The sequence below is a fragment of the Microtus oregoni genome, unplaced genomic scaffold (assembly GCF_018167655.1).
Source record: "Microtus oregoni isolate MIOR12 unplaced genomic scaffold, Mior012 000015F_ref0000493, whole genome shotgun sequence".
NCBI classification, from domain to species: domain Eukaryota; kingdom Metazoa; phylum Chordata; class Mammalia; order Rodentia; family Cricetidae; genus Microtus; species Microtus oregoni.
The window spans coordinates 42,645,515-42,669,467 of NW_024543074.1; the positions used below are offsets into that span (position 1 = coordinate 42,645,515).

At 45.5% G+C, this 23,953-nt stretch overlaps 1 protein-coding gene across 2 annotated transcripts in view; it reads left to right on the forward strand.

The window, feature by feature from the left end:
* The first annotated feature begins 10,267 nt into the window (after positions 1–10,267).
* Positions 10,268–23,953, forward strand: part of Glra1 (glycine receptor alpha 1) — an 85,650-nt gene continuing 71,964 nt past the window's right edge. For both annotated transcript variants that reach the window (XM_041665020.1, XM_041665021.1), the window contains exon 1: positions 10,268–11,160. In XM_041665020.1, the coding sequence (XP_041520954.1) occupies positions 11,105–11,160 (56 nt within the window). In that variant the 5' untranslated portion in view covers positions 10,268–11,104. The remainder of the gene's footprint in view (positions 11,161–23,953) is intronic.

Below are 23,953 nucleotides of genomic sequence, written 5' to 3' on the forward strand. Positions count from 1 at the left end.
ACACATATAACTCCCAGATGGCGGGGTCAGAGAGAAGGAAGGGAGGTGAAGAAGAGTCCTTGAGGAAATGCACCCAGACCCATGTCCACAAAGCTGGGTGAGTCTCAGGTGGGTATATATAAAGCACACCCAAACTGTCTCCCTCACATAAAAATTGATTATAGGTCAAAAACAACCAGGAAAACTAAAGATTAATGACTTCTAAAGACCAGACAGAAGTCACTGTAAAGCTTTTCTAGATAAGGAGTGATCCAGGAAAGAATGGAGCTACATCTTCAAACACCATACACATGAGCTTAGCCTCAAAAGCCAAGAAGTTCAGATCCTCAGAATCCACATAAAAGCCAGGTGTTGTGGCTCAGGTCTATCACCCCAGTGCTGAAAGTGTTGTGTCCCTGGATTTCATTGGCTGGCCAGCCTAGTCAATTAGTCAGCTGCAGTGGATTCAACAAGAAACTTTGTCTCAAATTTTTTTAATTATAATTTACCATAACTTTGAGGACACAAAGCCTAGGGGAAATTCAATGTCTTAAATATTTAACATTTAAATAGAAAAATTTTAAAAAGCTTGATGTCAAATATGCAACTATTCATCCAAGAAACTAGAAGAGAGAATTAAATAGAACCCCCACAAAATGAACAAGATGAGAGCCCCCAAAATGTAACAGATAAAATGTATAATACAGGAAAATTTAAGGTTTACTGCTTGAAGTGACTAATAAAATGGCTGATCTCCATTTGGGCAAGAAACTGCTCTTGCCTGAACTGCTTAGTGTTATGCTGTATGAACTGGACATGCAGGACCCACAGAGAAATGACTGCTGAACTTGCTTAAAGGTGAGACAGTCATTCAGGGTTCTTGCTTCATGAAAAAGTCTACTAGACATTCTGCAGGACACAGAAGAAAGTGACAGACAAACTGCCAATATAGGCAAAACTGTCTTTGAAATTTCCTGCTTCACCAAAAAGTCTGCTGGATACTATGGGCCTGTGAACTGAAGATGGACACCCCAACAGTACAGAAGAACTTTGGGTGACTGTCCAGGTACCAAGACATCTCTGTCAATTCTAAATTTTGGAAGTTTCTTACAATGCACTTCCTGTTAACTTAGGTAATATTATATCCTTCTGGAGCCTTTTATGGAGTTGAAGAATAGATAGTTATAATTATTCTTTTCCTTAGTTATGATAAAAGATAAAGTAGATATAAATATTGTAACTGTAATTTTTGCTTGATATCTGTTTTGTTATATGTAATTTTACTATGTTAAAGTTAAAACCTTCCTTTTTAATTAGACAAAAAAGGGAGGTGATGTGGAATTCCCCTCTGAATGCTGTGAATACCATTAATAAAGAAACTGTCTTAGGCCTGTGCAGGGCAGTATATAGGTAGGCGGGGAAAACTAAACCAAATGCTGGGAGAAAGAAGACAAAGTCAAAAAGAAGCCATGTAGCCCCGCCTAGACAGATGTTGGAACTTTACCTGGTAAACCACAGCCTCATAGCAATACACAGATGAATAGAAATGGGTTAATTTAAGATGTAAGAGTTAGCCAATAAGAAGCTAGAGCTAATGGGCCAATCAGTGATTTGATTGAAGAAGAAAATAAAAAATAAAATAAAATGGCTGGTCTTGGAGAACTGTCTAGAAAAAGAGGGTGCACATGCGTCAAGATGACAAATAAGAAAGATGTCACCAAAGTATACACGCTAACAAAATCAGGGAGTTATCAAATCTTATGCAAATAACTTAAACACTTAAATGAAACGGATGGTTTCCTAGAGATGCATTGCTTATCAAGACCATTACTAGAAAAGACGAAATTGGAATGACCCCTTAACTGCTTTTTAAAAATTAGTAAAAGTGAAAGCTCGAGAGCAAAAGCTTTCCACAGAGAAACCTGTGCCTCCAAAGAATTTCACCAGTCGACACTTGCAAACATTGAAAAAAGAATGGCACCAAACTTTTTCTTTAGTGTGAATATGAGTATCTATCTGCCACATGCATGAGAAGGCTAAGAGGCATCAGGTCACCTAGAGCTGGAATGACAGTTGATCATGGGCTGCCAGACATGGGTGCTAGGAGCTGAACTTAGATCCTTTGGAAGAGCAGCAAGCCCCTAACCACTAAGACATCTCTCCAGCCCCATAACACCAATCCTACATAGAGGATAATAAAGAACAGAAAGAAAGGCTAGGAGCGTAGCTCAGTGGTAGAACACTTACCTACTGCACCAAGTTCTAAACCCTAGCACAATAGATAGATAGATAGATAGATAGATAGATAGATAGATAGATAGATAGATAAATGTGCTTTAGGGTGAAAAGGTTGCCCAGTGGTGTTCTCCTCCAGCATCTGCATTCACAAGCACACATGTACAACTTCCACACAGAGAAAGAAGGAGAAGAACAGCCACAAAACAGCGATTCTGTATAAAAATTTGAGAAAAGTATTTCAAAGAAGGAAAGTTCCAGACCAATCCCATGTGAATGAAACAAGCAACAGAAACAGGGCTATGTGTGTGTGAGCAAGGGACGGCAAGACTGGTGTGTGTGAGCAGGGGACGGCAGGGCTGGTGTGTGTGAACAGGGGATTGGCAGGGCTGGTGTGTGTGAGCAGGAGACAGCAGGGCTGGTGTGTGTGAGCAGGAGACAGCAGGGCTGGTGTGTGTGAGCAGGAGACAGCAGGGCTGGTGTGTGTGAGCAGGGGACGGCAGGGCTAGTGTGTGTGAGCAGGAGACAGCAGGGCTGGTGTGTGTGAGCAGGAGACAGCAGGGCTGGTGTGTGTGAGCAGGAGACAGCAGGGCTGGTGTGTGTGAGCAGGAGACAGCAGGGCTGGTGTGTGTGAGCAGGGGACAGCAGGGCAAGTGTGTGTGAGCAGGGGACGGCAAGACTGGTGTGTGTGAACAGGGGACGGCAGGGCTGGTGTGTGTGAGCAGGGAACAGTCAGGGGTTAGATTCGAGACAGACTGGAGGGGGATAGCTGTGTTCTATAGAGTGATATGGCAATTCTTGTCTTATAAATAATTCTTAAAAAGGAACACATATATTATTTACTTCAATCTAATTAAATTGTGTGCAGTATATGTACATGTTCATATTGGGTATATACACATGTGTGTGCATGCATGCAAAGACCAGAGGTCAGCATCAGATGATATCTGTCCCTTCGTCTTATTTTTTGAGACAGGGTCTCTCACTGAACCTGATGGAGCTCACTAATTGGCTAGACTGGGTGGCCAATGAACTCTGGGGATCCATTTTGTCTCTTCTACTCTTACCTCCTAGCACTAGGGTTTAAACCTGAACCACAGTACTCAACTTCATGTGGATGCTGGGGATTTGAACTCAGGTCCTCATGCTTGTGCAGCAGGAATTTACCAACTGTGCCCTCTCCTCAGCCCCTTACTAATAATTGGAATATAAAATAAAGGATGTATTTTGTGGATATTCACTTCATTGTCCTATCTTCTCCCCTCTTCCACCTCTCGCTAATTACCTTACTCTCATTAAATGTTCCCCCTGTGTATTCAGTTTTAAGAGGTGATTTGTTGACAGTTTGCTTGTCTGTGCTGACTATGCAGCCAAGGCTGGCCTGGAAATTGCTGTGAGGCTGCCATAGTTAATCTTCATTCTCCATTAGATTGGGTTAAGAAATGCATTCAGTCAGGTGGTGGTGGTGCACACCTTTAATCCCAGAATTTGAGAGGTAGAGGCAGGTGGGATCCCTGTGAGTTTTAAGCCAGCCTAGTCTATGGAGTGAGTTCCAGGACATCCAAAGCTACACAGAGAAACTCTGTCTCAAGAAAAGGGGGGAATGCATTCAAAGTCACACATAGTGGCTCACACCTGCATTCCTAGCACGTAGCAGACACAGGCAAGCAATCTCTGTGAATCCAAGGCCAACCTGGTCTACATAGCAAGTGCCAGGCCATGCCTACATAACGAGACCCTGTTTCAAAAAAAAAAAAAACACTCACATCACCAAGAAACGCCCGTGACATTAATGAGATGTACTTTGAGTGTGCCAGGGGGAGGGGGCATTTCTGGAGAGGATTAGTTGAGGAAAAAAGACCTACCCTGGATATAAGTAGTACCATCCATGGACATTTTAGGAAATAAAGGGCAGAGAATAGAGCATCAGCTAAGTATCAGCACCCTCCCTTTCTCTGCTTCCTGACCCCCTGACATGTGAACAAGCAGCCTCACAGTCCTGCTGCCATGGAGCAGCCTGTAGCTACACCTTCTCCACCATGATGAGCCACATCCCTTCTTAAACTGTGAGTCAGAATGAGTCCTTCCTCCCTTAAGCTGCTTCTTTTCAGGTACGTAGAATGACAAGTGAAGTAACTAATAAAGTAGCCCAGGCTAGCCTTGAACTAGCAGTCCTCCTGTGTTGGCATCCACAGTGCTGAGATTGTGGACAAGAATTACCATGCCTGGCCTTCAAGTCATTTTAAAATATGAACTGCAAGTGTTTCTTTCTGAACCCTCTCCTTTCAAGTGAATGAACACTATTCTGCTACCATTTTACACAGCTCCTGACACACACACACACACACACACACACACACACACACACGAAAGAAAAACCTCAGTAAACACTGGCTAAAGGGGGAAACAACCTCAATATAGTATCAGACTCAAATGAAGTCAAATACATACATTTTTTTTTTTACAAAACAAATAATTGAACTCAAGTGAAAGAACAGACTCAGAAAAAAAAAAAAGTTGTATCCTCTGCCAAGACTCCGTAATACGCAAAGTCCTTGTGGAAACTCTAAGAGATAAGAGGCTGAGCAAGAAGAACCGACTGAATAAAGATGAAATAAGAGTTAAAGCCAGGCTGAGAAGAAAGGAGCAAGGCGGCTGAGGGGAAGCATAGAAATGAGGTCTAGGAAGATAATGCGTGGTCTCATGTGGGTGTCAAGCTGCTGGGGCAGGAAGCTGGGGTCTGATCTGCATTGATAGCAGGCATTCATTTCCTCCTTGCAGAGCCTCGTTCTCTTCCCTCACTCTAGGCTTTGGAATGCAGCGTTCAGACACATCCGTGTACAGTTCTGAGAACTAGACAAGTCAGTCATTCTGCTTCGCTGAGCCCTGAGTACCTAATCAGTGCTCTGGTAGTACCAGAGGTACTGAAAGCAGCTGTGCCTCAGAACAGAGACCTGGTGCCACCGAGAGTTTCCAAGGAGTCCTGGGGGTCCTCTCTTTTTTAAGGCAGAGTTTCACTTTGTAGCCCTGGCTGGTATGGAACTCATGTGTAAACCAGGCTGGCCTTGAACTCACAGAGATCATCCTACCTCTACCTTCCGAGTATTGGAATTAAGTCATCCATCACCATGCCTGTTTTTTTTTTATGTGTATATAAATGCACAGATATGTGCGTCTGCTTGCCTGTATGTGCCCCAGTTCATGCAGGTGCCCTCCGAAGCCAAAAGGGGACAGCAGATCCCCTGGAGCTGGCATTACAGATGGTTTATGTGCCACACTGAACATGGGTACTAGGAACCAAACTCAGGTCCTCTATAAGAGCAGCAAGCACTGTCAGCCTCCGGATCACCTGCCTAGGCTCCATTTTGTTTCATTTTTAATTAACAGAATGTCAACGGTGCCTCTCAGGGCAGTGTGGGCACAGCCAGTCACTACACACCCACTGTTAATACCAGGTGGCACATGATGGCAAATCTCACCTGATTCACACTCATTTCCCCTCTCTTTAAAGCCTCTGCCTGAAACTTTTTATTTTTCTTTCAATTATTTATTCACTCATTCCTGCAGGAAATATTTACTGAGCACCTCCTATGGGGTGGTGTGTGTGTGTGTGTGTGTGTGTGTGTGTGTGTGTGTGTGTACAGGCTACAATAAAATGAGCATTATGCTTAATGATGTAGCCCAACTATAGGCAAATGTAAGAGTTCTGCACGTGCCTAAGGTAAGCCAGGCTAAACTAAGCTGTTTGCTACGGTAAGAGTATTAAGTCCATTTTCTAAATACATAGTATTTATCTTTATATATCATTAATAATCCAGGTAGAATCCCTTCCCTTCTAGATTGCTTTGATCCTTTTTCTGTGTGTCCTTCCTCTTAGTTGAAACAAAAGCACTGGGAAGATTTTTTTAGCTACAATTAAGATCCTCATGTTCTTCTGCCAACTGCTACTGGTCTAAGGGGAAGTTGATTAATCTCTCTGGATTAATTTTTTCCTTCTGTACATAAACACTTGAACAAAAGGCCAGTCACTAAGAAGAATATTTTCAGTTGTTCCTGATGAGTATCTCCTGCTTTGATTCACATAGACACACACACACAAATCCATCACATAGAATTCACACAGAAAGGGGCTGGAGAGATGGCTCAGCGGTTAAGAGCATTGCCTGCTCTTCCAAAGGTTCTGAGTTCAATTCCCAGCAACCACATGGTGGCTCACAACCATCTATAATGAGGTCTGGTGCCCTCTCCTGGCCTGCAGGAACACACACAGACAGAATATTGTATACTAAATAAATAAATAAATATTTAAAAAAAAAGAATTCACACAGAAAAACATGCATACATGCGCGCGCGCGCGCACACACACACACACACACACACACACATATACACACTCCAGTGACTCCCTACCTCACTTAAGTAAAACTCAAAGTCCTTATCCAGGAGGTAATACTAATCCCCAGTGACTAGAAGTAGTCTAGCCCCAAAGTCTCTCTGCCCCTCTCCCCTTAGGCCCACTGGATCAGGGATTTGCACACTCTAATATATTCCTCCTTCCTTTGTCTCCCTGCAGCTTTTGCCCTCACCTGAAAAACTCTCCTCTGTCTCAGTCCTCATTTCTTCAACAGATGTTCATATGTCTTCTTTCAGAACATTCCCTGATCTGGTTGCCTCATATAAAAACATATCTCCATGTTACTATAAACCCCTTAACTTTCTTCTTCTTTAAAATTGTATTACATGTTTTATTATTTTATTTGTGTGAGAGGAGGGGCAAGTGTGTGGGCACACACATGGTATAGCTCATGCATAGTGGTCAGTGAACAAGTTTTGAGATTATATATATATAAAATTTTCATTAACCATTCATCTGTTGATGGGCATCTAGGATGATTCCAATTCTTGGCTAGTGAACAACAAACACAAGGTACCCTCTGTGGTAGGGTACTAAATTCTCTGGGTATGTGTCCAAGAGTAAAATAGTTGAGTCACATGATAGTTCTATTTTTAATTTTTAAAAAAGTCTCAAGAGTGATTTCCACAAAAGCTCTATGAACTCACACACCCCAACAAGAATGAATAAGGGTTCTTTTCTCTCCACATCCTCTCCAATATTTGTTGGCAGGGTTGTTGATGACAGTTATTTTGACTGGGGTGAGGAAGTATCTAAAAGTAGTTTCTTGTTTGTTTTGCTTTGTTTTCTAGTTTTCGAGACAGGATTTCTCTGTATAGCTTTGGAGCCTGTCCTGGAACTCACTCTGTAGACCACACTGGCCTCGAAATCACAGGGATCTGCCTGCCTCTGCCTCCTGTCTAAAAGTAGTTTTAATTTGTATACCACTAACAGCTTTTAAAATAGTTATTGGCCATTTGTGTTCCTCCTTTTTGAAATCAGCCTGGTCAGACATTCATCCATCTGTTGATTTGTAGATTTATTTCCTTGGGATTTATTTTCTGTGATTCTTTGTGAACAACTCTGGATAGCAACCTCTTGTCTGAGGGGTGCATGGTAAAGATTTTCTACCCTTCTGTGGATTGTCTGTGAACTCTGCCAATCATTTCCTTGACTGTTCAGAAATTTTAATGTTCATGTCATCCTATCCATTTACACTTAGGATGAAATTGAGAATAAAAAAATATACAAAATCAACCAAAGAGTTGTTTCTTTGAAAAAGTTAATAAACTGGACAAACCCTTGGCTTTCTGGCTTTCTTACTTGTCTCTGAAGCAGCTGCCTATCCCAGGAGTTCAGACCACTGTTTATCCTATGCTTGAGGCATACTCAGTTCATCTGTGTGACTGAATGAATGTTGTCAGCCTCACACAAACAGAAACTCGTCAAAAACACAAGTACTCCTCTTTTGTACCATAATCACTCTCTTCTCTTACCACAAGCTGGGAAATATTCACACTCACCAACAGCAACAACATACACACACATGCACACACACACACACACACACACACACACACACTTCCATCATGGGAGGAGTGAAAGAAAGTGTTAGATACTGCATGCATATCTGACTGTGCAGGTGTTTCCTAGCCTGCTGTGGCTGGGATACAGTTGCTGACTTGTTACTTGTTTTAATGTCTCTGGCGCACCACAATGACTCTTGTTGAGACATATATGTGGCATATACATACATATAGAAATATATCAACATATATGCCTATCTGGACAGAAACCGATTGCAAACAGAAATATACAAACACAAATAAACCCTTCAGGTTCACTTTAGGATTAATGCAGAGCACAAATCAAAATGATACACATGGGAGTACACACACTTATTAGGCCAGGCATGGTGGTGCGAGATGTTGGTCCCGGTACTCAGGAGGCAGAAACAGGTAAATCTCTGTGAGTTTGAGGCCAGCCTGGTCTACATATCTAGTTCCAGTTCTATGCCAGTCAAGGCAACATAATTAGACTGTCTGAAAAGAGAGAGGAAGAGAGAGAGAGAGAGAGGATAACTTCACTTTCAAGAGCACACACATATAGGCACACAAACACATGAGCAAAGACAATGATATTTACCTTAAGGTGTGACTAGAGAGCAATGAGGCCATCTGGGGTGTCTGCTGGTGTGCAAAAGTTGGTCAGCTTTTGATTACATGTGCTACATAATTACATGTATATATTCAATATGGTGCATCTACATAGACATTTGTATCAGATTCGTGAGCACCCACTATCGATAGCAAATCTCCTTTTCAGTCACTACTGAAAACATTTTGGGAACCCTGGTATGGGGAAATCATGAGAGTCCCTTTGGCACATACTTCTGCAGTACTAGAGAGGGGTTCTGCTGGTCTGGCCCTGAGCTGGGAAAGGAAGCTTCACTCAGGTAAAGAGCTAAGCTTGCAGAGAACAGAGATGTGGGAACTATTACCCTAAGAAAGGACTTCCTGAATATGCTGGGTAAAGGAAGGCTCGTCCTCTCTTAGCAGCATTGGAAGGGAGAGCCCCCAGAGTCCCAGCTAGTTCCAGCAGGCCAGAAAATCCTGCAGAGGCTATTAATCCACTAAAGTCCCCTGGCTGGGAGAAAATCTGATTAACTCTACCTCCCCAGATGGGCTTAACAGTGAAATGTATATCTCATTTCAGAGAGTCAGATAAGGTAGAGAAACAGAGGAAGCCGGGTGAAAGGAAATGAGAGGAAGGTGAGCACCACGGGAACAAGATCTGTGCATGCACTCCCTGCCTCTGCCGTTCACCGGGAGTCCAGTTTCCCAGCCTGAATGATGGATCTTTGGTTCCGATGGAGGAGTGTGACTTCTGTCTTTCTCAAAAGAGACCAGGCAGCTCAGCTCCCTTTTGACCCTAGAAACTAAGTTGTTGTTGGTTTGGATTTTTGTTTGTTTGTTTTGTTTTGTTTTTTTCCTGAACTTTCCTACCACAGTGACCCTGAAAGGAGAGTTACTCTGTCCACCAGACTTTTTTCTACATCTTCTGGACCCAAATGTTATAGCTTCCACACTTTAAAGAACTTGAGGGGCCTGGAGGGATGGCTCGGCCGTTAAAGGCTAGGCTCACAACCAAAAAATATAAGAACTTGAGGGTTCTGGTTCCAAGTGAGCCTTTTTAAATGATACACTGAGTAACCTGAGCACATCTGGACTGGGATTCGTGGTGTTTCACTTACAACGGACTATTTTGTTTTTTAAGAAAAAAAATCAAAGTTAAAATTTTAAAAAAGACTGCAGTCTTTTAAAAGATGAATTTTGTGACCTCCCTGGAGTAACAGAAGACCTGCAAAGACACTGGGGCCTGGGAAGTGCAGGAAGCTGGTCTCTACCAGCACTTCAAGGGTTAAATTCAACCCAGAGCCTAACACACAATTGGCCAAACCTGAAGAGAAGATATGGTTTTTGCAGCCGCGGGCCAATGAACACCTCGAGTGGGAGGGTTTGAACCTTCTAAGGAGTTTTTCCCCCCATTTTCCCCTCTCCACCCCCTCCCGTCGGCCCTTGCCCCCCGCCCATCCTCTACGCCGCCAGTTTGTTAAATTAATGCAGTAAGAAAGTCTGAAGATCTGAAAGCCAGAAGATGCGCGAGCTCAGAAACCCGACATGCCCCTGAAAGCTTGGGATTCTGAGCCCTGCTGGGAAGCCATGGACCCCAGCGGCCCCTGAAAGTTGTGGTGGGCTCTATTGCACCTGCAGCCCCAAAGCAATGGGACACCTTTCCTGCAGCAATCCCAACTTCTTCGGCGGGGACCAGAGAACGCGAACTGCAAGGCAACAGCAGACTGGAACAGAGGCAGGGGAACGAGATTCCGGGACTCGGTTGCGATGCGCCAGCCTGGCACACTCTCCGACATCTAACTGAAGCCAGCACCGTCACCTGCTCCACCTCCCCCCACACACACACGCACACACAAACACACACACACAACCCCTACAACCCCTCGGGCCAGCCCAGGGCCAGAAAGAAGATGCCAGCCAGGTCTAAGGGTCCGAGGCCAGGACTCTGATCCCCACGGATTTCTTGCTTGCATGAAGCTGGACATCTCGACATAAAATCAAGGGTTAAAAAAAAGAAAAGGAAAAAAAGAAAAGAAAAGAAGAAAATATACCCACCCCCAAGAGTGCCTCCCAGCGCCGCAGGGAGCCTCCAGCGAGTTGAGCATCAGCAGCGCTCTTCCCGCCCGCAGCCGGGCTGGACGCTCTCCGTGGTGCTGAACCTGCACGGCCGCCGCTGTCCGCGGTGCCCAAGCCGCCAGGCTGCAATTCTCCCCGGGCTCTGCCACCTTGTCCCTCTACTCCCTAGCTCCTTTAAACATCTGGATTATTTTCCCCAGAGGCGCTCTCTGGCTTCGTCGGTGCCCATCGGAAACATTTTTGCATCCCCATAACTCGTGGACTTTACAGCACAAGAATCTAGAAAATGTACAGCTTCAACACTCTGCGATTCTACCTTTGGGAGACCATTGTATTCTTCAGGTACGCGATTTCCTATACCGACCACGACTATCCTTATGATGCAAATGGGGTTCAGGTGGTGTAAAGAGGCTGACTCTACCGTGGCCTCATCAGTTGGGGAGGGGGTACTGTGTGCTGAAGGCCTTTCCATTCCCCTCCCCCCCTCCACCCGCAGGGTGTCTGGCTGGTGCGTGTAGGTCCCAGACAGTGGCTGCTCCAGCAGCGGTTTGCCTGTTTCTTGCGGTTTGTCTGTCTATCTGACTGTTACACTTCCCCCGATACTCGCCCTCTGGCCCCTCTTCTCGTTACCCTTTACTCGGCTGAGGACTTAGAGGAAAGCTTTACGAGTTTTTTAGTTTAATTGGGACCGCATTCTCTCAAACCGCAGTGCTGGAAATCCCGGGTCTCCCGTCTGGGAGCGAAGTGACAACTAGTGGTGACGCGGAAGGTTGCAGTTGGACTCGCTGGGCACAAAACAGAGCATTCTGTCTCCCTTTTGGTTGTTTTTCTTGGGGGAGGGGGGGTCAGGGTTCTTGTGGTTTGGAGTTAGGGGGGGGATAACGCAGTTATGACTTCAGCTTGCAAAGCCCAAACTTAAGTGCAGATAGGGCCTATTTGCGAATAGACACTGAGAAATATTTTCCTTTTAAAACTTTGACTCCATCCTCCCTGGTCCACACTTCTTTCCAAACACTGTTACGGCCGACCCTCCCCTTCTCCAAAGGACAGTTCTTATTTATGAATGAAGGCCTATCCCTGCTGCCATGACTGGGCTCTCCATACCCTTCCATTGACTCCTAATTCTCTGTTTACAGGCTTAGCGTTCTTGTGTTAGCCCTAGTGAAAAGTGAAAAATCACGTCTTTAGGAAGTATTGAAACAGATTGGCCTTTTGTAAGTGGGCAAATCATGCCATCTTCAGAGGTGGTGATGATAAATTCCATCTGTATGAATTGAAAACTATTCTTCCCGGCTCTGCAGAGATCGTTAATCTTCCTCGTTCTTGCGTGTCTGCTTCTTGTGTTTTACCACTGAAGTCAGTTAACAGGCATTTTAAAATAGAAAAGAAAAGAAAGCCCACTCTGGTTGTTTTAAAAACATATACGACCACCAATAAGATCCTCTCTGATCCTAAAACAGCACATAAGTATGATTTGATTACACGGCAAAGAGCTGTTGGTTTGACTAATCCATTGGTTGGTGATATGGATGAGGCCTCCACTCCAAAGTGACAGCTTCTGAATTTGAGCCTCTCTTTGTGTTTTTTTTTTCTGTCGAGATGATGAAGACAAGACGTCGGCTCCTTTCCCAGGGTTACTCCACTGCTAAAGCTTTTAATGCCATCTTAAAATAATTCTTTAGCATGCTACTGTCCCAGTCATAGCTGAGAAAGTAAATAGCCAAGTATTTTCTCAAGTCCAACATTCTAGGACCTTGTGAGATTTACCAATTCATGAGAAGTGGCAAGAAGTGTCTTATCACTCTACCCTCCCCCACTCCTCTTTTCCTGATGCAGTCCTTGATTTCCCTCTCCCAGACATGAGCTTTCGTAAAAAAAGGAAAAGGAGAATCGGTCTAAACAATCTGCATTGTAATCGCTTAGATGAAGGTGATACTCTGCTGTGTTAATTCCTCAAGTGAACTGGTGGTGGCCCATCAGAGAGTCTCACTGTGTCTCCCTTCCCCTCTACGGATGAAAGCACACATGAGCAGCAATGGACTTGATCAAGAACTCACTGTGCTTCTGAGGAAGCAAGGGGCATGACTAGAGAGATCCGGATCACGCTGGTGCTGCGGCACTATCAAAGCAGGAGGACGGCTGCTTCATTTCAGGAGTCAATGTTCACACCCTTGGCAATTCCCCAGATAGATGATGCAAAAAGGGATCACAAGTGGGTTAACCAAGATATGTCCTTGCTCAAATGGTATTTGCATCTATAATACTTTCATCTTTGGGTAAATTTTAGGTAAGACTTATAACAGACTTAGAATCTAGGGTAAACAGAGGCCAGCAGCTTCCTTGCAGGTTACAGGAGAATAACTAGCCTTTCTTTCCAAGGGACAGGCTGAGGGCTGGAATGAGCTGGTGTATATTCCCAGGGTCCAAGCCCTTCTTAGATTAAGTAAAGCCAGCTGCTCACCTGTTTGAAATTATTGAAAATCTTGGGGAGCCACCAGGGCACTATCCAAGGTGCTACTGCACCGCATCTGTGTGTAACCAGCGAAACAGCAACACTGACAGCAAAACAAACAAACACAACTGATGTGAGCGATGCTGGAGCCTCACACGCTACCAATGCGGGGAGTGAATGGAAGCATTTGAAAGGCAGACTGGGGTCCTTGGAGACCAGCCGCGCTGCAGTGCTCATCAGCCATGTCCCCACAAAAACATGGAAGCAATTTGGCTGAAGTTCCTGCTCTTGTGTTAAACAGTCTGACAGTCTTAAATTTAATACATGACACCCCGTAATCCAATAATATAAATTTTGTGTCACTTGGAGGTTGGGACCCATTTCCACTTGGGCTAAAACTGATATGCAGTTTTTCTTTATTTATTTAATACCAGAAACTCATTCCTTTCAACCCACCTTTAAATCAAAGGGAACATGGCTTTGATCCCCCAGAGTCCTTTCAGAGGCTTGTAGCAAGGATGGGACTAGTATGACCCCAACAGTTTCTTGCCTTCTCAATAACTCAGACAGACATGATCTATGAGGCTGCTTTTTGGCCTCTGCACTATTGGCATTTTGATCTTTGTAATTCTTTGTCATGACGTCTGCCCTGTGCATTGTAGCAGCCTGTCTGGTGCCAGTAGCATCTTTTCTCCCTGATCACAACAAACAAAAAGGTCCCCAGACACTGCAAACTAACCCAGGGCACAGTGAGAAGATGCAGGATTGCTCCAGTTTAAAAATGACAATAAAAATAACCAGATTTGTAATCAGCTGCTCTGATGCACTAATCATAATAATAAAAAGGTCGAGTGTGCCTGGGGGAACAACCCCTGGTAGAATACACAGCATGTCCCACTGAAACAGAAAGAAACCTAGCTTGTGCTTCTGCGGGGGATAAATACAGAGGGACATAAACTAAGTGATTTTCCCACAAAGCACCACCTTTTCCTTAAATACCTCTTTCATTTCCCATCCCAGTCGATGATGCCTTATGCTGAGGTTTTAGCCTCTGTGTGTCAATCACTTGCTAAGAAAGCTGATCAAACTTTGAAATTCAGATGTTACTATCAATTATAAGGCAAGAATGGTCATGGTAAATAATATTGTTTCATCTCTCTATCACTATGGACAGATAAATGAGTTTTCCTGAGATAGGTCCTCTTGGAAAGGTTCCCAAGCTTACCAAGAAGGGCAGACAACCACCTTGGTCTTTCTCCCTGGTAACAGCTATGTTCTGCCTGAGTCCTGCCCACTATATCTGAGGGCACTGCAAAACACATCTAGAAGTTTCTGAAATGACTCAAGAGCTTTCTTCTAAAGAACTAAGCCCATGAGGCAACTCTGCCTCAGGGCTAACCAAAATGTCCTCTGGCGACTTTGGAAAGATGGGAAAGAAATGTCATTTTGGCAGTTTGGACAGGGACCTAAAGCCAATAAAACAGAATTATAAATCCCCACAGAACATCTGCATTATTTGAGACGCTGGGAATGACCTACCAGGAACTCATGAGAAATTTATCTTTGAGATGGTCTGATGAAGGCCGCAGCTATGTGGGGCAATGGAGAGAGCAGAACTGCTCTGGTCCATAGGCTCTGACTGCTCTGGTCCATGGGCTCTGACTTCCAGAGCCAACTCTGCCTTCCTTCTGCGGCACAGCCATAGGAAGGCTCCTTGTGGCTACTCTAGTATCAACTCGGATGGCTAAACCCAACCATTAGAAGTTCCCTTCAGGCTCTAAGCAACCCACTTGCAAAGACAGGACCCCATCTGCACAAAGGCTCTGGATAAACCAGTCCCAGTGGCTCCCCTGCCGTCATCCCTTCACCAGGTATTGACTAATTGTGTGACTGTGTGTCCCATTCAGAACCGGGCACTCCACAGGGACACACGCCATTCCTACAGAAAGAAGCCTTTTCCCTTGCAGCAGAGGGTCTACAGGGCTCACCTCCAGGCAGCCCGTACAGGGCCTATGACAGCATCACACTAATGTGGATGTCATTAACTTTATTTCCTTCATCAGCTGCCAGAAGCCAAAATAATTTTTAAGATGGATGGTACTGTCTCCTGTCTGCCCAGCTCGAGGCGCTTCTGCGGGTTTTTTAGTGTGGCCTCACCCGCAGCAGACCTGAGATCTGGAATTGAGCTATAGTAACATGACCTTGAGAAGACTCTGTGACCCTTCTGGGTCTCACTTTGCCCACCTTTAAAATGAAAGTGCTCCGCCAATCACACTCGCAAAAATTATTTTTAGCTGTTCCTGTTGGCAATGACCTTTTCCCCAGGCTTTCCCCGTAACAGTACAGATTGGGTTAAAGTGATTGCAGTGTATCTCAGCTATTACCAAAATAATAATAATAACAGCTGTTCCCAGCTGCTCCCAGACCCAGAAGTCAGAAAAGATTGAGGCCCTCAGCCAGCTCGTTCCCTTTTTGAACAGGTCCCCTAAGAAGGACGTGATGACTGACAAAGACTATAAACATCTACCTTCCCATCCCAGGAAATGTTTGGCGTGCTGAGATGGCATGATGCCCCACCACTGCCTTCATCTGAAAGACTGGGGAGAAAGGCAAAGGTTCTCTACTTTCTGTAACAACTGTTAAACACTTACCCCACCCCCATGCATATACATATAAAGTCTATTTTTTTTAGCTGTTTACTGAACCCATCCTTGCCTTATCCACCCATTGCCATTAGTCAAAAGAATATACAACTGTCAGGCACTCCCCAACTACCGCAGTACAAGCAATACCCCTCGCTGAGTCTACTTAAGATGAAACACTGCTAAGGACCTGTGGTGCTTCCTTGTCAGTCCGTATGGTTTGGGCAGAGGCAAAAACCCAATTGGCTACAGTCTTTGAAACATTTTAAGGAGATTCCAAGTCCTCCTTAAGATTACTAGTACCTCTGATGTACCCGCAGCCTCCACATTGAGAAACATTAGATTTGATTTAGCCTATGCGACTGCAAAAGAAGAATAGATTTATTTTTAATGCACACAGAAATTCTGGCTCAAGGGAACGAAGAACTTTCTGGAATCTTTATTGAATGGTGCAGGAGCTGCTATAGTGGTCATGACATTCAGAGGAGGGGGAAAAGCAGGGAATAAAAATCTACTTGCCAGGGTGATATAGAAATTCCCACTTCTATAGATGATGAGATTGCGGGTGATTCTCTGCAAAAGAATAAATGAAATGCAGACCAGAGACAACCTTGACAATGCTTACACCCCTCACACACACTTCTTGTTCTAACTCCCAAATTGCCTCCTAAAATTTGTGGGCGGTAAATCAGGCCAAGAGCACATACTCCGTGGTATTTTTCTCATTTTTCAAAATAGATAGGATAATAACTAAATTAGGCAATGAACCTACACACACAATGTAGCAAATGATTATTAAAAGGAAGCCACCTTAATAATATTAAAAACCTGCATTTAAGAAAGGAAAAGGGCTTCAGAATGCACCAGAAGGACCTAGCAGAAAATTTGCCAGACGGCAAATAAAGCCACAGTCACAGTTGCTGTTCCTGTCACTTAGGATCTCCCTGCCCTGAACTCCAACTGCCTCCTGCAACCCCACTCCCTGTAAAGCCTAGCACACAACCAAAGATACAACGGGGTGCCTGCAACTTCATTGAGAAAGCAGTTAGCAGGGAACAGTGGCTGGATGCTGGTGGGGGGGGGGGGGGGTTAGCCACACAGAGCCTGGCTTTGGAATGTGATCTCTTAGGAGGGCACCAAAGCTTTTGAAATGGTGTTTAAAGATCCCTTTGTGGCTTCCTGAAGTTGATATTGTCTGAAGCTAATTCGGCACAATTAGATTACCACTCTCAGCCTTTGAGTCCGCCTGCTTTGTAGAATCTATTACTAAATGAGTTTACCATCTTAACGGGATGCTGCTGACAATTGGGAATCTCGGCCATGAAGTAGGCAGCAGTCCTCTCTCTTGCCTCATGTGTGAGGGGTGCCCACAGGACACCCAAGTCCAGTCCCATGCTCAGGAGCTGCATCCTCATATCTGATACGTGTTCACTCCAGGGGATCACACTGTCCCTCGGAGCCAAGGAATCTGAAGCAGCATGAGTTCTGAGCAGACTTAGAATCTGATCTGTCAAGCCTAGTTGAGAAGGGCTTGCTAAAGAGACAGTTCCCAAGAACTTGAGAGGTGCGAGTTTACAGAAAGGGTATGATTACCAAATAATAACATGTGAAGTCAGTGCTGGAAGTGATGGAGAGATGTGGGGACTGACGGTGGAGATAACCTCACCAGTGCACACAGATGTACACAGATGCACAGATTTGCACATGTCAATCAAACATAATTAAAGGTATCTTTAAAAAATTAAATAGTTGGGAGTGGAAAGTGGCTCGGTGGTAGAGTATCTCCCTAGGATGAAATGCTGAATAGGGTCCCTAGTGCCACAAAGTAGCAACATTGTAAAAGTAAAATGCAGGTACCCAATCAGGCTACAGAATCAGGCTCTCCTGGGATGGGACCAAAGACTGAAGTGCTCAAAAAAGACTTTTTAAGCTGAAGTTTTTCAAATTTTCGGCACATAGCAAGTGCCAAGGGTCTTGTGAAGATGCAGTTTCTGAGATCTGGGGCATAGGAGTCAGTCTTCCTGGAAGACCTCTCACGACACAGAGGCTTACGTGGATAGGAAGTGGGAGTAGCAAGGCCCTAGAGCATCCTGACTGTGGCCATGTGTGAAGAAGCTCTTCCACTTTGCAGGGGGGGGGGGGGGAGGAAAATACAAACAAGTAGGGACAGGGCTCTCCAAATCGTCAGTCACGCACTTTTCCCTAGACTTCTTCACCATGTTGTCTGCAAAGCCTGTGTGCCTGATGATACCATTGTGTTCTCCCTTCTTCTCCTGGGCAGCCAGCCCCACCTGAGATGGCAATGCAGTCCCTGAACCCTGGTGCACCATCAGCTCCCACTCACACACCAGACCTGCACTGTGAGAGGATGCAGACAGAGAGAGGTATCAAGGGATGGGAATGCTATCCTGGCCCCAAAGGCCGTCAGACACAGCAATGAGCATCTGGGACTGAGGGAGGAGTGGACCTGATGTCAGAAGGAACCCCAGAGGATAGATAAAATCTCACTCACCCATCTTCCTGAGCACCTGATACTCTCAACCCTAGAGCCTTGCTTGGGACTCCCAGAGGTTCAGAAGGCTCTGCATAACCCCATCATTGGTCTGACCTCAGGACCATATCCTTCTTTCTGCACCCTTTTAATTTGTCCTCCTTTCCAGGGAATCTGTCACTACCTCATACCCATGAGAGCTACTGTTCTGTTCTCCTGGCTTTTGAACGTGTGTGTTTATTGCAATGTGTTCCTTTCTGCAACCCTCCCCACCTCCAAAGGACTGCGGCAAGCTGCCGGCTCCTGCAGTAGCACCTCAGTTTGCAGAGTAAGCTGCCCGGTCATTCAGTCACCTTAAAAAGACTTAGGACAATGGTACCTAACTCCATTCCAGAGATCAGAGAACTGAGGCTTAGAGGAGAAACATCGTGGGCCTTTGAGTGATGCAAGAAACCTGGATGATAATCACAGGGTAAAGGCGAGGTTGAGCCAAGATTCAAACACTGGCTGCTAATTCACCACACTGATTCACATCTCCGGGATGGCATCAAGCTGGTAGTCCTCCCATTCTGTGAAAGCCAGGTGCTGTGATGTATGTCTATAATCCTAGCACTGGGGAGGCTGAAAGAGACGGGATACGAGTTCAAAACCAACCTGGTCTACACAATGGGGCTGGGGTAGGTGCAACCTTGGGATAAGAAAACTAAGAATTTCCCAACCAGCCTTGGAGTTAACAGAGCCATATCATTTACTCTTTAGCTATTATTTATTTATTAGGCATTCTTCCCCTTTCTCTTAATTGTTTTTAAAACAATTACAATTTTTATTTTGTGTACACACATGTGTGTGCAAACATGCATATGCCACAGTACAGGATATAGAGGTCATGAGGCAACTTGCAAGAATCTGTTCTCTCCATTCACCATGTGGGTCTCATGGGTCAAACTCAAGTTGTCAGGCCATCTCACTGTCCCTCTCAATCATTTTAATCATAGGATATATGCACACATTTCTTTTCTAGACATTCTAGTGCTAGAGAGAAGCCAGATCTCCTGGCTTAGAAATCAACACCCTGACATTTTAATCTCTCAGAGTCACATCCCTGGGGAGCTGTTGTGGTTAGCAAGCTAGCAGCCTCTCCTCTCTACCAGGGACCACAAAGGGGAGTGTCTGTAACCCCAGCATTTGGAAAGCTGAGGCAGGAGCATGACCATGAAATATGAAGTCCAACCTGGACTACATAGTAAGTTCCAGGACAGTCTGGGGTATAGAGGGAAAGGAAAGAGGAGGAGAGAAGAGGAAAGGAGAGAAGAGGAAAGGAAAAGAGAGGAGAGGGGAGGAGAGGAGAGGAGAGTAGAAGAGAGGAGAGGAGAGGACAGGAGAGGAGAAGAGAGGGGAGAGGAGGGGAGGGGAGGGGAGGGGAGGGGAGGAGTGGCAGGAAGGAAAGCCCTTAGGATTATTACACTACCTTTGATCCTCCCACACTCACCAGGAGACACTGAAGCAGATGAGGAAGATGGAGGAGGCAAGTTTGTCTCTCTTAAGAATCAAGAGCCGATTCTTTGAGGCTAATGTAGCTAGTAACAGTTCCATGACCTGTACACACACATGAGTTTCCAACCTTTACCCCTTCCACAAGGGGGAAGCTGGCTACCCTCCAGCCCCACATGAAAAGTTCTTTCTGCGAGTGTGGCTGCTCTCCCCACTGCACCCTTTCTTGTTTGTCCCCAAATCATCTGAGCTCTCTACATGATGGGAGCACATTCCTGATTGAGAGACCAAGCAGGGCAGCACACTCTCTGGTCCAGGAACAAAATATTAAAAGCTATTTTCCCCTGTATTCAGACCAACCGATTGTGCAGCCACACAATCTAACCCCAGCGTGGAGGACCTAGTATCCTTAGTGTGCCCTTACCTTCTGTATGAGAGTTTGGGGAGGAAGTTCTGCCTCAGGCACTGGCCACCTCACCTCATGCCTCCCATAGTACTCCCAGAAAACAGAGGGGAATGTCTCCTTAGAACCCTCTAGACCAGAAGGCTGGGTGACCAAGTCTACAGGTAACCCTCCTGAGTCACCCTGGCTCTGCCACTTGTTCCTAGCATTTCTCCAAGTGACACAGAGACAGACCCCCATGTGCCTCTAGCGGGTCACTGCCAGAAGAAAATAAATTGATACACATGAAGTCTCTGGCAATCAACTTTTGAGACAGACATACTGCTAGATTCCTTTCCTTTCCTTTATCTTGAGTTAAGCAACATAATAAGAGATGTTGAGGGTCAAAACTCACAGAAATCTTATTCCCTTGGATGAGCCATTTAGCAGTTTGACATCCACCCTTTCGGATGATTTTTATATCACAACAGTCACCAAAACATTATTGCATTTGTACCTGGCTTTATTCTCAGTGATGAATATGAGTAAGTCTATGGGCTCCTCAGAGCTATGATGTTGAGCAAAACCGGTTTTCACCCCATTGTGTGGATGAGCTTAAAGAGTCTTCCTGGGACCACCCAATCTGAACCAGGCAATCTTAGACAGGGATGCAAGTGGTCTGCCTTAGAAACCCTTCCCCTGTTATGATGATGTGATTTGGGTACCATTTGTGATGGAGCACCATGGTTCCAGGAGCCATGCTGGCTTTCTCTTGAGCATGCCATGTCTTCAACACTTAACCTCCCAGCTTGCCCCATGAAGCCCCCACTTCTATTTCTATCTACTTTACATCACACAAACCAAATCCCAAGATGAAGTCCATGAGTCCCCATTCCAGACTCTCAGTGGCCCCCAGCTCCCTCCATAACGCTGGAAACTGTGCACCCCCTCAGAGGCACTCAGAACAGTCAGCTCTGCACTGGAGTGTAGCTTTTTGGATCCTGCTTTCCTTGTTGAAGGATCTTGGCAACTTCTCAGCCATTCTCGACCTCAATAGTCCTGTCTTTAAATGGCCAGGGGGTGTCACTCAGTTGGTCAAGTGTCTGCCTGCCATCACAGAGCTCTGGGTTTGGTCCCAGTACTACACAAGCCTGACCTTAGAGCCCTAGCTTGTCATCCCAGCACTCAAGAAGTAGAGGCAGGAAGATCAGGAATTCAGAGTCATCCTGGGATAATGATTAGTTCCAGACCAGTCTGAACTACTTGAGACACTATCTCAAAAACAATTTTAAAAGATAGGAATAGCCGGGCGGTGGTGGCGCACGCCTTTAATCCCAGCACTCGGGAGGCAGAGGCAGGCGGATCTCTGTGAGTTCGAGGCCAGCCTGGTCTACAAGAGCTAGTTCCAGGACAGGAACCAAAAGCTACGGAGAAACCCTGTCTCAAAAAATCAAAAAAAAAAAAAAGATAGGAATAGTAACACAAGCCGTTAACAGACAGTAATTCCCTCTCCACAGCTGAGATCCTACCTATACCTCAAGACCCATCTTTAGCTTTACCTCTTTCATGGGTATCCCCTGGGTAACTACTGTCCCTACCACCAACTGAGCCTGAATTCTCCTTTCAAACGTCCCTGAAAAATAGGCTGGAGAGATGTCTTAGCCTGTTGGAAAAGCACACATCACTCTTCCAAAGGACCTGAGTTCAAGTCCCAGCATCCACATCAAGTGTTTCATAACCACCTGTAACTCTGTTCCAGGGAAATCTGATGCACCCCAACACACAGTGACAAATACCGTTAAAGAAAAATAATGAAAGTCAAAAAATAAAAATAAATCATTTTTTTAAAGTCTTTGAAAATATCAACATTACCGTCGGCCCTCAGTTTGGGCATAGTGCCTTGCCTGCAGACAGAGCCCTCCACCTTCCTCACTGGACCATAAACCCCTCAAAAGCCAAGGTGTCTCCCTTGGTGGTCCCCTAGGTTTCAACTAGCCCTTTTTGCCCTTCATGAGCTGTTCTATCCTTGTGGCTTCAGGTACGCTGCACACAGTGTCTGTCCCTGTATGTCTCCTCACAGCCTCCTGTTACTGGCTATGCAGAAGCCCAGGACCTGGAGGATTGTGCCCAGCCGACCCTGAAGCACTGCTGTGTCTCACCATGACCCCTTTCTGCTCCAGTAAATGAGTCACGGGGTAGAGCATGACTTAAGAGTGGTGCCTCTGTCCTGGCTCTGACACAGCCGCGGGAAGCCGTTCACAGCTGCGGGAAGCCTCGCAGCCTGACAGAGCATGTCTGAGCTCTGGGCCTCCCCAGATCTTTGAGCCATGGCAGATAAGATGAGGTTGTTTCCCATCATACCCCTGGGCCTGCAGTAAAGTTCTTTCTGTGGAATAGGACAGACTTTTTAAGGTGGTTTTCTCTACAGCCACACTACCGTGAAGGCATGTGATCTCATCAGAAATGGTTTCGTTTGTGAAGAAGGCATGGGCTTCGTGGAAGGTGGCTTCCTCTGTACAACCCAAAACAGCTCCTAGAAAAAAGAATTCTAAATGAAAAGGCCCCTATCAGGTCTGCAAAGAAGGGCTTAAAGGGTTTGTTGGCTTCAACACGTAAAAAGTTGCACCTCCTGAAAGATAGTAACAAAATAAGTAAAAGATGGGATGTCCCAGACTCTCTCTCAGGTGCGATGACCTGGAGTTCAGAGCTAGCCAGGTCTTTCGCCAGTAGCGAAAGTGTGTGTGTGTGTGTGTGTGTGTGTGTGTGTGTGTGTGTACATGCAGAAGCCAGGGTACAACCTCTGAGGTTGCACAGGTACTGTCCATCCTCTTTTTGAAGCAGGGTCTCTCTTGGGCTAGGAACTCACCAAGTAGACCAGACTTGTCGGCCAATGAGTCCCAGGGATCCTCTGTCTCCACCTTCTCAGTGCCGGGATTACAAGCACAGGCCACTATGCCGGGCTTTTTCTTAAGTGAGTTCTGAGGATGAAACTCGGGTCTTTGTGCTTGAGAGGCAAGCACTCTGCCTACGGAGCCCTTTATCTCCCCAGCCCTCTGCTTCACAGAGGGTTGTGACTGAGTCTCGTGTTTCCCATGTCTGAGACGAGATGAGACTACGTAAAGATGGCCTTTCCACCTGCAGTGCATAAGGCTTCATTTAAGCTGGCTAGCAGGAGAGCCTGGAATTGAAGATTGGTTGTCTGGAGTCCTAGCAATGCCATGAATTAGATGTACATCTTAGAGCAAGATTGTTTGAAGGATTCTGAAATTGTCCTCTTCTGTGACATGGAAATAGTAAGCCTCCCTGACAGGTCACCATTCATGTTGAATGACAGGTGGCTAGCAGAGTGTGGATACTGCCTCTGGTAACTGACATCATGCAAAGCAAGAAAGCCATCATGGCCACTTTTAGAGGGCTGGGTGCCAAGGGTGGGTGGAGCATGGAAGGATCCGACTGGCTGTCTGGAGACGAGGAGACAGTATAATGATGAAGACAGTTTCGTGAGGCTCAGGATGATAAAAGTGGGCCACGGGAAATGACTAAATCACAGGGACCAATGGGTGCCGAGAGAGTGGAGCAGATAAAAGGCAAAGAGTGGAACTGAGCCCAAGGACGAGGGCAGACAGTTCTAGGCCCCGTCACCCAGGCTCAGCCAGCTCACATTCTGCCTATCCCTT